The sequence below is a fragment of the Egretta garzetta genome, unplaced genomic scaffold (genome assembly GCF_000687185.1).
Source record: "Egretta garzetta isolate BGI_Z169 unplaced genomic scaffold, ASM68718v1 scaffold27, whole genome shotgun sequence".
Classification (NCBI taxonomy): domain Eukaryota; kingdom Metazoa; phylum Chordata; class Aves; order Pelecaniformes; family Ardeidae; genus Egretta; species Egretta garzetta.
In genome coordinates, this window is record NW_009260400.1 from 3,314,431 (window position 1) to 3,326,121 (window position 11,691).

Genomic DNA, 11,691 nt, shown 5'->3' on the forward strand with positions numbered 1-11,691 from the left:
GCGCGGCGCGCCCGCCCCGGCCCCCCTGCCACTCAGCTCCTCGGGCAGTCACAAACACACCGGGTCGGACCCTGCTGCCCACTGGTGACGGGAAAGGCTCGCATGCCAATGCCATGAACAACGTGAGGGCTGGCCCCAGCGCCTGCAGGCTGCTGGCCAAGGACAAGGGCACTTTGTGAAGCTCCCGGGTGACTGAGGCTGGGGCATCCCTTCTGCGGGGGGGTCCGCACCAGGGTACCTGCCTCCTCGGGCACGTTGCCTGCGGCTGTGCAAAGCTGTTCTGCATCCTGGGGAGCCTGCCTTGGCTTGCCTCTCTGTTCCTCATTTTCCCCATCTGGCTCCTGAGCCCTTGCCTGGCCCACAGACTGTGGGCGATGAGTTGCGGGCCCGTTAGCATCTCGAGGAACAGAGCGCCAGCTTATTTTTCTAATGGACCTGGAAGGAAAACAGAGATAAAAGCCCCTGGATCTCCCCATTTCCGGTGTTTGTTTGTGGCGTCAGAGCATCTTCCCTTCTCCTTAGGAAAAACGTCACCTCCAAAAGCCACGTGCTTAAAATACCTGCTGCCAGGTCACCCAGAGAGCAGTAAAGTGGCATTTTTTTCCTGTTTGCCTCCAGGTTTAGAGGCCACAGTATCATTCCTTGGCTTTTCCTTCAGACATTGGCACATTCTTTTAATGGTGAGGGAGCCTGGTCTAGGCTGTGTAGCCCCAGCGGTGTCCCTGCCACCTCTTTTTACATCATCTGGCTGATTTGGGGGCCAAGTGAGGAGTTCTTCTATGCTTTGTTGTTCTTGGAGGGGTTCAGCCCCCAGGCTCCATCCTGCCTTGGGGATGATGGGGCAGGGGTAGGGTTGGTGCTGAAGGGGCCCCTGCTTGCTCACTGCAACAGCATGGGGATTTTGAAGACGGGTGACACTGGGGAGATGCCCCCATGCCAGTGGGGAAGCGCAGCATTGCCACGGGTACCCAGGGGCAGCGATGCTGCACGTCCCCTCTGCCACCCTGGGATGGGAAGGTGACGGGGCAGGATTCAGCCCCAGTGGGGGCTCAGTGCGTCTGCTCCCTCTGGCACTGCTTATCACCAGCACAGATGGGAACTGTGTTTTCGCGCTGTGAAACCATTTTCGGGGGATTTTCTCTTGCTATTGTTTGGCTCAGGAAACAGCGATCCGCATCAGGGCGAGCAGGACCATATAGGGCTTGGAGGGGAAATACCAGCTCCCCCACCCACATCCCTGCAGGGATTTCTGGTCCTGGTTGAGTAACGGCTGAAGGGGGCTGATCCTGTCTTCCGACCACCTCAATAAAATCCCAGCGGAGCTGGCTGGGCTGAAGCCTCTCTGGGATTCAGCACTCCCCACCCAGAGGGGATGCTTTCCTGGCATGCCGGCTTTATGCCATCACACCTTGGTTGGCATTTGTGTGCCACTCTGTTGCTTTTGAGCGATCCAGGTGTTTGTGTTTCCCATTGCAACTGGCATTTTGCTACCCCGGATCTGTGCTTTTCAGATCCACGTGCATGATTCCCAAGTGTGCAGCAAGGCACCAGGATGCCAGCCCCATCCACATCCAGCTACTGCTGCCAAGTCGTGCCTGTGCCGTACCGTGTCAGCCCACTCCAGGGAACCTTGTTAGCGCCACACTCGATACCCAGGTTAATTAACTCCCTGAAGCCGCCGTCTTCCGCCTTCCGGTGATCACTGCTACAAGAAGCAGGCGGGGAGGGACAGCAAGCGGCCTGTGCCAGTGCCAGATAGGCCCTGGATCCGTGCTGGCTGGAGAAACCTCTGGGAGAAACCCGTGCTGGTGGGAGAAACCTGCTAACAGGGACGCCGAGCGTTCCAGCAAGCAGTTTTCCCCCAGCCTTCCCATCTGACGACCCTTGGGTGCCTGGGAGAGCGCACAAGCCCTTGCAGGTGACACTGGTGGGTACCCTGGTGCCTGCTTGCAGCACACGAAGCAGGATTTGGACACTCGGTGGGGTTCAAGGGCGATGCTTTGAGAACGGCACAGGAGTGGGATGCAGCGGTGGCAAGCGAGATGCCAGCTTGGCTTTGGGCATTGGCAAGTGTTTGGCTCTGCTGGCTGGTCCAGCAGCCCCCGCTGATGTTGTCCTGCCCTGGGGGGGGGCTCCTGCTGGTTGCCAGACCCTGGCAGGATGGGTCCCACCAGCCTCGGACCCATCGCTGGGGTGACAGCAGGGCGAGGAGGCAGCAAAGTTCGGTGCAGTCCAGCAGCGCCAGAGCTGCAGTTTGTGGTTCTGTGGAGAAGGCAGCAAGCATGATGGGGAGGGCTGCGGGTGTGAGGGCTGCGGCTGGGGGGAGCGCGTGGATGTGGTAGCGCCCCAGGGTGCTTGGTGCTGGCCTGGGTGCAGGTTACAGGAGCGCTGGCTGCATATAAAGACAAAGAAAAGGGTGGTGGAGCAGGGTGTAGGAGGAAGGATGGGGAAAGGGGGTGCGGAGGACATTGCCCGGCTGGTTGTGAGGGGCAGAAGGGGTTTGGGCAGCCGTGGTTGGTGCGTCGGCATCGCCGGGGCAAGCCTGGGAGAGCCCATTTCTGCTGGGCTGAAATGACGGAGCAGTTTGCAATGCACCCAGCTCCTTGGCTAATCTGCAGGAGCTGAAAGCACCCAAGAGCGTGATTTTAGGGCTGGTGAATTAGGAAACTGCTGTTTCCTTCTGTTCCTATCACTCGCGATAAGAAGCCAAGGCCCGAACCGAGATGCGAAGCAGGTGGGGACCCCTCCTGTGCTGAATCGTTGGTGGTTGGCGCCTGTGCCGGGGCGGTGGGGCCCCCTCCCCTCAGCCCACGGCCTGGCAGGATGCCCAGTGCTCTTGGCTCCTCTTGGTGGCAGAGGCACCAGGGAGCTGGCGGTGATGCCAGCCGCTGTCCCACCCGTGCAGCTTTTGCTCCCCTGACCCCAAGGTGTCGGTGATACCTTAAATACTCACGTGGCCCTTTCTTTTGCATCCTTCCAGGCTCTTGGAGGCCAAGCCACAGCAGAGAGCTGCCCAGGATGAAGGTCTTCCTCTTGCTCCTTCTCTCCCCGCTCCAAGGTAGGCTGTCCCCAGCCACCTCCTGTCCTGGGCCGGTGGGATGGATTTGGGCTGCTGGATGTAGCTGGCAGCTCCCCAAAATTGGCTGGGGGGCGTTTGCAGACGTGGCTTCCACAGGGGTGAAACGTCTCATGGGCTGACATCTCATGGGGTCTCTGGGGCAGGATGGGTCTTTTCCAGAATAAGGAGATGGTCTCCATCCATCCCTTCTGGAGATGGAGTGCTCCTCTGTTGGCCTCTTCTGACGTGAGTGGTGGCACCTGGGAGAGGGTGGCACCAAGACATGGGAAGTCCTGTGCCCCAGGAGCCTTGGCTCCCCAACAAACCCTCCCAGCATGACCATGGGGACATTGGGGACGTGGCCAACACCACACAGCCCATCCTGGATGGGGTCAGGATGCTTGGGGCAGAAAGCCTGGCATGCCATGTGGGATGGCTGCCATGGGGGTGTGCTGTTTGCTGGGGGTGGCCACCACTCTAGCTGAGCCGGTGTTTCCGTGTGCTTGTGCAATGCAGGGGTGGGAGCCAGAAGCCGCCAGGAAGAGGACTTCCGCTTCTGCGGTGACCGAAACCAGACCCAAACCAGCTCTGTCATCTACGAGCATGGCCCTGCCACCATCTCCATCGAGAACACGGCCCAGGCGCTGATAATAAAAAGGCCCTTTTTGCCAAACAGGAGAGACTCTTACTACAAGTACAGCTTGCCCTCCACTTTGGGCAGGTACCGCTTTTGCGTCTACTGGTTCAAAGCCAACAGGACCCTCAGGCTGGTGTATGGGAAGCAGAGCTTCCTCCTGGGTGGGGACCCCTCCGGCAGCATCACCCAGGGGAAGGAGAGGCAGAAGACTGAGAAAAATGGCACCTCCATCTTCAACGTCTCCTACATCGCAAAGGGCGGGAGGAACACCTCCCTTGACAGTGCAGCTGAATACTTCTTCCCTGGTAAAGGCAATTGAACGTTCTCTTAATGAAATAAAGGCCCTCAGCAGAGCGTAGTTGGTGGCCTAGTATGCGCTACGGCATGACGATGTGGAGACACAGCTGAAGGGTTACAGCAGGGGACGTAGATTTGCTCAAAGCAGCCCAGAGACAGCCCCTGGTACCTGGGCTGCCTAGGGATGAAGGTGGAGATTTTCAGGTGTTTTGCCCCCTAAAATACTGGGGAATCGTGGGCTTAGCAGAGGTCTCCGAGGGTCCCAGCTGCACTGCCAGGCAGCTAGCTAGCTCAGCCAGCCTGGTCCTGGTGGCCTTGGTGGGAGCTGAGCTCCGGGTGGCAGGAGAAGCCCTCTGGGTTGCGGTCTCCATCAGCTCCCTGGGCTTGGGGTCAGTGTGAAGCCCTCTGCTTTCTGCTCCCACCAGGGCTGTGCCCCATTGGTTCAGGCACAGGGAAGCTCGCTCTGCCCGTGCATCTCTCAGCATTTCCTTCCATGTGCCTGTCAGCCTCTCCAGAGAGCATGCCCGTTTGGGAGCAAGACGTGGAGGAGCAGCTTGCCACCTTGGACAGCCTCATTGCCCAGCCTCCAGTGCTGGCGGCAGGAGCCACAGAGCAGCGGATGCTTCGGGGGTGAGTTCCCAGCTTGTGCCGTTCCCACTGCTGCCGGGTGCGGTGCCCACTGCATCCTGCTCACTGCATCCCTTCCCTGACAGCAAACTCGGGGAGCTGGAGGAGAAGCTGGCCAAAGTGGAGCTCGAAGGGCAGAATCAGACCTTTGGGAAGGCCACCGTGCATGTGACCGTCCTGAGGGTCCAGCCCATGCAGGCTCCTCGGCACCTGGCCTTTGCTTCCCAAAGAGAGGTGGGTCCTGCCTGGGCAGCCTGCCCTGGCGGCCTTGGCCCACCGGCATCCTCTCCCAACCTCTCTCCTGATGAGTCCCTCCTTTGCAGGAGGGTGGAGAGGTCCATGGGTTCACGGTGGACCTGCCAAGCAGCCTATTTGTGATGGTGAAGGAGAGGGAGGAGGTGGTGGAGCACAGGGTGCTCCTCATGGACATCAGCAGCCAGACCATGTTCCAGGTAATGCCCACATGCATGGCCGGGTGGGGTGTCTGTGCTGTGCCAGGGGCTCCGGTGGCACAGGGCAGCAGGGATGCCACCCAGACCAGGGCACCAGTGCTGTCTTGGAGAAGGTGCTTCAGAGGTGAGCTAGAAGCTTGACGGGGAAAGAGGCATGGGACCTCCTTCCTGGGGACTCTCACCCACTTTATGCCCCGCAGCAGTCCCTTCCCGTGCTGCCATTGCCTCCTCTTCTCCCACAGGATGAAAACAGCAGCCACGTCCTGGGTGACAAGGTGATTGGCATCTCCCTGGTGGACACGGTGGTGGCCAACCTCTCCGATCCAGTGGTCCTCACTTTCTTCCACGACCAGCTGCCGGTAGGTGGGGAAACAGCCTCATTGAGCCTGCTCCCACCAGGAATGGAGGGGCAAGGAGGGCTCAGGCCCCGCCAGCGTGGAGAGTGGTCACAATCCGGTAGGCCCATGCCCTCGGCCTGCCTGTACAGGGTCTGCTATGGCTTCTGGGGCTGTCTCACGACCGCGGCTTCACCGGGTGCGCTGGTGGTGGCTCCTGTCCAGGATATGCTGCTTTGCAGATGTGTGGCCTCCAGCAACTCAGTTGCCAGGGCTGGGGGACGCTTTGAGTTAACAGTCCCGTGGCTCATTCATGTCAGGCGCCTGCTCAAAGCTGCACCCCTTGTTTGAAAAAGGGGACCTGGGAGGAAGTATCTGCCCCGTGAGCTGCCGAGAGGATGGTCTCTGCCTGGAGCCTGCCCCCATGATACGGGACGGTTTATCTCCCGAGATTGTTTCACCTCCTGCCCCATGTCCTTCTCTATCAAATGTGCCGGCTGGGCAATAAATCCCCAGCTGCACCCTGATCAGGGCCTGTGGTTTTGTGATTGCAGAGGAATGTGACCCCACTGTGCGTCTTCTGGCAGGAGGACACCACCGGTGAGTGCTCCTGCGCTTGGCTGTGAAGCCAGGCGCTGCCTTTGCTCCTTTTGTAGGATACCACAGACCTGCTGGTAGGAGTAGAAGTTGCTCTGCACCTCTGCTCCTTGCTCCAGCTCCATAAGCCTTTCTGGTGGGGTTGATTTCAGGTTTCCCATAGCTAACTGAAGAGCTTTCTCCCTTCCTCGGGATGGGTCCTGGTGCTGAGGGTGCTGTCTTGAGTGTGTTTGCTTGGCATGGGACAAGCTGAGCGCCCCACTTTTGTCCTCACCTCCCCCCCCCCGCCACAGACACCTCGCCCTGAAGATCTGCCAAGCCGAAGCAGATGTCCCCCTGCTCACTGCACTCTCTCCCTTTCTCTTGTGTAGCCGGCTCGGGGAGCTGGGACAGCTACGGTTGCACGACAGCGACGGGTAGCCATCAGACGGACTGCAGGTGTAACCACCTCACCTACTTTGCTGTGCTGATGGTGGGTACCGCCATCCCGCAGCTCTACGTCATTCTCACTGGCTGCTTCTCCTCACCATCTCCCATTCCTCCTCCTCTTCCTCAGGTGTCCTCCCCAGAGATCGCCTACATGCACAGGGATTACCTGAGTATCATAACCTACATCGGCTGCCTGATCTCAGCTTTGGCATCCATTTGCACCATCTTCTTCCTCTACTTCAGGTACGGTCTGACAGGTCACCCCCTGCTCCCCGTCTGTGTCCTGGCCCTGGCCACCACACCCGAGTGGGTGCAAGCTCTCCAAACACGGTTGGTGGCCTGGCTAGAAGCATGATGGAGGAGCCACACTTGAAGAAAGCAGAGTTCTCCTTTCCGGAAACCACCCCCTTGGTCGGGGGGGCTCCCTTGGGGCGCTCGAAAACACTGGCTGGTTTTGGTGATTTTGGAAAACCAGCTTGGTTGTTGTTATGGATCTGGCAAGCAGAACCCTGCAAAGATCTTTTTGAGGGCCTGGTGAAGAACATGAGTCATGTCACTGATCCTACGTGGGTGATTCAGAGCTGAAAAGATGTCGCTCCCTACCCCCCAGGGCCTAGATCTGAAGTGCAGGGTCAGCTGCAGGGACCTAGATTTGCACATGTAATGGGTGGTCCCACCCATGGGGTTAGGCTCTCAGCCCCTGACACCACCAGAGGGTCTCCTGGCTCTTCTGGCAAGGGCGAGTTGCTCTGTGTGGAGCTGTGGGGTGCTGTGGGATGCCAAGGATGCTGGCCAGGCATGGTGGTGAGGTCTCCCCCCTCCTCACTTCTCCAGAAGCAAGCAGCGAGACCAGATCACGAGCATGCACATCCACATGAACCTGCTGGGTGCCATCTTCCTCCTGGACATCACCTTCCTCATCTCCGAGCACTTGGCTTCCAGCAGCAGCGAGGCAGTCTGCAGAGCTGGAGGGCTGTTCCTGCACTTCTCCCTCCTGAGCTGCCTCACCTGGATGGGCATTGAGGGCTACAACCTCTACCGGCTTGTGATTGAAGTCTTCAATGCCTACCATGATCGTTTCCTCCTCAAGCTCTGCCTGGTGGGCTGGGGTGAGCATGGGGGAGGCATGGGCAATGGGGGCAAAGGGGTGGCCGAGTAGGTCTTTCCCTCCGTCTATGGTGCCTGGATGGGGATGCAGATGTAGCTAGGGGGGAGGAGATGTCTGAGAGCGGAGGGCTCTCTCTGTCGAGAGACTTGGTGGAGAAGGAGACTCGGTGGCTGAGAGCAGAAGCTGGGGCTGGAGCGAGAGTCGGTCACCCTGGGGTTACCCAGCAAGGGGAGGCATGCGAGAGCCACTGCTCAGGGGCTTTAAATAGTGATGGGGGCCTCTCTTCCTGAAAGAAACACCCTGGACAGCCCAGAGCGATGGGCTTGATGCAGGAAGCACCCACCCGCGTCTGCCAGGCTTTCGCCACAGCAGGAAGATCTCATGATCTTTTGTGGCCTAAAATTCGACAACCCTGGGAGATCCCCAGCTGGCATCGGTGCAGCACAGCTTGCTCCCGGGTCAGGACTTACTTACACCAGGCACCCTCGCTGGGTGCTCCATCCTTGGTACCCCTTGGGAGGGAGGATGTTGGTTTGTACCCTGCATGGGGAGAAAGGGGTGACAGATCCTTACAGAAAGCCCAAGGGCCAGGGTCGAGGGCAGCTGCTTCATTCTGTTCTTGCCACCCAGGACTGCCCTTCTTCTGCGTGACCCTGATCTGCCTGGTGAGCTGGACAAACTATGGCCCCTTCTCCATTCCCGTCTACGAATCTGTTGGCGGCAAATCCACCAACGCAACCATGTAAGTCATGGGAAATGGGTTGCCCTGGTCCCTGGCCTTAGATAAACTCAACTGGATAAACATTCACTGTGTCCTGTGGACCTTCCTTAGCCCACCTGTGGCTTCTCTGGGGCCTTGCGCAGGGTGGTGGTAGGGGATCTCCCCTCCCTGTTTAACTAAGCTGGGTGCTGGGTTTGCACCGCACCTTTGTGCTTCCCTCAACCCTTCCAGTTCATGTCCCTGTGGGACAACGCAGCATAATCCTCTGCCCTGTCTCCTCCCTCCAGATGCTGGATCACAAGCCCCCTGATCCATAATGTCGTGAACCTGGGTTTGTTCAGCCTGGTGTTCCTCTTTAACTCGGTCATGCTGGGAGCCATGGTCCGGGAGATCCTCCGGCAGAACAAGAAAGGTCACAAGCTCAAACATGTGCTAGCCCTCTTTGGGCTGAGCATCTTGCTGGGCATCCCCTGGGCACTGGTCTTCTTTTCCTTCACCTCCGGTGTCTTCCGCCTTGTCTCCCTCTACATCTTCACCATCGTCAACTCCCTCCAAGGTGAGCCTCGGATGCCAGGCTCCTCTGAAGGGCACCAGGGCTTTCATGGGGTGTCGGTGGGGTGGTGATGGGGTACTCGATGGCTGTCCTTGGCAGGCTGGCTGGCTCACTCTTGACTGCTGTTGGTCCGTAGAGGGGGTTCACCTGCCCTTCCTTCCCTTTGGGTGTTGGTCTCTTTTCCCGAGTAACAAACAATAGGACCAGAGGAAATGGCCTCAAGTTGTGCCAGGGCAGGTTTAGGTTGGACATTGGGAAAAATTCCTTCCCCGCAAGGGCTGTCAGGCCCTGGAAGGGGCTGCCCAGGGAAGGGGTCGAGTCCCCATCCCTGGGGGTATTTAAAAGCCGGGCAGAGGAGGTGCTTAGGGCCAGGGTTTAGTGGTGGGATGGCAGGGTTAGGGGAACGGTTGGGCTTGGTGATCTTAAAGGGCTTTTCCAACCCAAACAATTCTATAAATCCTCCTTCCTTGTCCCAGGTTTCCTCATCTTCATCTGGTACTGGACCATGGTGCTGCAGGCAAGAAAGTCCCCTGACTTGCAGAGCAGCTCTGATAGCGTCAAACTGCAGCCCAACAGCAGCCAGAGCCACCTCGGCTGAGCCCTGCGCCAGGCTCCCCACACAGAGGATGGCTGCAGGAAGAACCAAGCCCTCTGCTTTGCTACTGCACCCACCTCCTAGGGCTGCTGGGAGCCCAAGGACCTGCAGTGGGGCTGGCTGCCCCTTGCCTCTGCAGTCCCCTTCCCCAATTTTCCCACCTGCCGCATCTCACTGGGCAGCAGTGCATCCCTCGGCTTGGCATCCGTGGGGGAAGAGGGAGGGATGCTTACTCGGGCAAGGAGGGCTGTGGAAAGCAGAAGGGGCAGGGGCAGGGTCCCGGTGCCTCCGGATGGCCCCTCCCGTGCCCTGCGGCCAGGGGCGATGGGTGGGATTGGTGGTGCCCCTGCTGGTGGTCGCCAGGAGGGGCCCTCCCCAGCGAAGTCAGGATTAGCTCTGCCCCCGCAACAGCCTCTAGCCCCTGAAATGATCTATTTTTGTTATTTTGTTGAATATATATTTTTGGATTGTTTGGAAGTTTCAGGAGCATGCCTATGCACCAGACTCGTGTCCATTAAAGTAGTTCCTGCTTGGCGCGTGGCTCACTGGGGTCGTTCGTGGGGTCTCCAACAGAACCCATCCCTCAGGCAGGGTTGTCCCATCCCCAGGGCAGGACCTGGCATTTCAGCCCGTAGATCCCGCTGAGGTGGGGCCAGCAGCAGCACTCCCGGCAGAGCACCAGCAGCCTGGTGCCGTAGGGGTTGGTGGGGGATGCCGTGGCTGAGGAAGCTGCTGCAGGCTCCAGGGACCATCAGCACCCAGTGGAGAGGGAGGCTGGTGGCAGATGGGAATCCGAAGAGGGAGGCTTTGCAGGATGGGAATCCGTGCCGGTGGGTCCATGTGTCCAAGTGTGGCTGTCCTGGCCATGCTGCTCACACACCAGTGCCGCATCTCCCAACCCACCAGTTCCCCTTCTGGGTGATCTCCGCTTGCGGCTAACCCCCCTCTGCCTGCTTCCCTGCTCACAGCTGGGGCAGGGGCGCCTTCCTGGGAAGGGGACATTTCATCCCCGGTGGCTTGTGGTGATGCCCAGTTTGGGAGAGGGGATGACCTGAGATGGTGCTGGGCTGGTGGGGGGCATTGGCCAAGGATTTGGCAGGATGAGGGGGGAGAAGGGGAAGGAAAAAAGCCCTGAGTCAGTGGAGGGAAGCAGCCCCGGGGGAAACGACGCAGCTCTGACTGTTATCACTGTTGCTGCGAGCCGGGTTGCGAGGGGTTCGTGGAAGGGAAATGAGGACACAGCTGTTGCCTCAGGAGTGGCCGCAAGCCCCGGGGGAGCCCAGGGAGGAGCAGAGTCGCCGGGACAAGGGGAGCAGTGCAGCGTGGGGCAGCGGGGGGTGGCCAGGACACCCCACAAACCATCATGAGCCGGCTCCTGGGCACTATCCTGCTGCTCCTGGTGCTGCCCGGTGAGTGGTGGGGGGACACAGGCACCTCCAGCTTGGGGTGGGCATGGGCTTGGGGAAAGTGTTTTCCCTGTGGGAAAGCAAGGACCTAAAGGCTGTGGCAGGGTTTCACCCTGAAACGTGGCCAAGCCAGGCAGGAGGGTCCCCCCGGGATGGCAGCGAGCTGGCAGAGGCGAGCGGAGCGGGGAGGGGTTGCTGCTGGGGGGTATTTTAAAACCTGGGGCCAGCAGCCAGTGGCCCTGGGGGGCTGGATAGGTGTTGGGTCACTGCAGGCACAGTGGTTTTGCCTTCACCAGCCCCGATGGCCGTCCAGCTTGAAGCCCACGGTAACTGGGGGGCTGCTCCTTTTGAACCGGGCAGCTGGTGGATTCTCCTGCCTCCTCCCTCCCTTCTGGGCAGAGGGAGGGCTGACCCTAGATTTTGGGGTTGTCCCCCCATTTTCCCCTGCACTCTTCTTCCAGATGCTGCTGGGGGACAGGAGAGCTGTGCTGGTGAGTGGTCCCCCCAAACCCTGCCCTTGCCCCAGTGCCCACCCGGTGCCACAGCACCTGGCTGTCACCCTGCTCTGTGCCACAGTACCCAGCGGTCACCCCACTCCCCTTATCCCCAGGCCTGCAGCGGGGTGATAGTCAGAACCATTGCTGCAAGATGGAGGTGCTGGAGGAGCCAGGCAACTGGACCCCCAGCCCGGACTTGCCCCAGCACTGCCCAGAGCTGGGACGCTCCGGCAGGCCCGCTTGCGCCTGCCTGCGGGAGCGCTGGCTCAGGTAGTGGCTAGGGGTGGCGATGGCGGGGCTTGAGGGGTCAGCCCCCCATGGCCACCGTCCCACAGCCCCCCTGCCCTTCAGGTTGCTGCAGTCAGGACGGCCCGGCACG

At 59.8% G+C, this 11,691-nt stretch overlaps 2 protein-coding genes across 12 annotated transcripts in view; both read left to right on the forward strand.

Moving 5' to 3' along the window:
- The first annotated feature begins 2,983 nt into the window (after positions 1 to 2,983).
- ADGRG1 (adhesion G protein-coupled receptor G1) lies at positions 2,984 to 9,943 on the forward strand. Its single transcript, XM_009643289.2, has 13 exons — positions 2,984 to 3,058; positions 3,575 to 4,000; positions 4,499 to 4,622; positions 4,706 to 4,853; positions 4,943 to 5,071; positions 5,314 to 5,430; positions 5,961 to 6,006; positions 6,375 to 6,475; positions 6,560 to 6,675; positions 7,267 to 7,541; positions 8,171 to 8,282; positions 8,549 to 8,817; positions 9,291 to 9,943. The coding sequence occupies exons 1-13, from the start codon at positions 3,019 to 3,021 to the stop codon at positions 9,410 to 9,412; spliced, it is 2,025 nt and encodes a 674-aa protein (XP_009641584.1). The 5' UTR covers positions 2,984 to 3,018; the 3' UTR covers positions 9,413 to 9,943.
- Positions 9,944 to 10,619: 676 nt separating this feature from the next.
- Positions 10,620 to 11,691, forward strand: part of ADGRG3 (adhesion G protein-coupled receptor G3) — a 7,755-nt gene continuing 6,683 nt past the window's right edge. For 9 of the 11 annotated variants that reach the window (XM_035898842.1, XM_035898833.1, XM_035898838.1 and 6 more), the window contains exons 1-3: positions 10,696 to 10,818; positions 11,277 to 11,306; positions 11,426 to 11,582. In XM_035898842.1, coding sequence (XP_035754735.1) covers positions 10,773 to 10,818; positions 11,277 to 11,306; positions 11,426 to 11,582 — 233 coding nt within the window. In that variant the 5' untranslated portion in view covers positions 10,696 to 10,772. Of the gene's footprint in view, positions 10,819 to 11,276; positions 11,307 to 11,391; positions 11,583 to 11,691 lie in introns of all 11 variants that reach the window. The other 2 variants (XM_035898834.1, XM_035898836.1) reach the window with 2 other exon arrangements.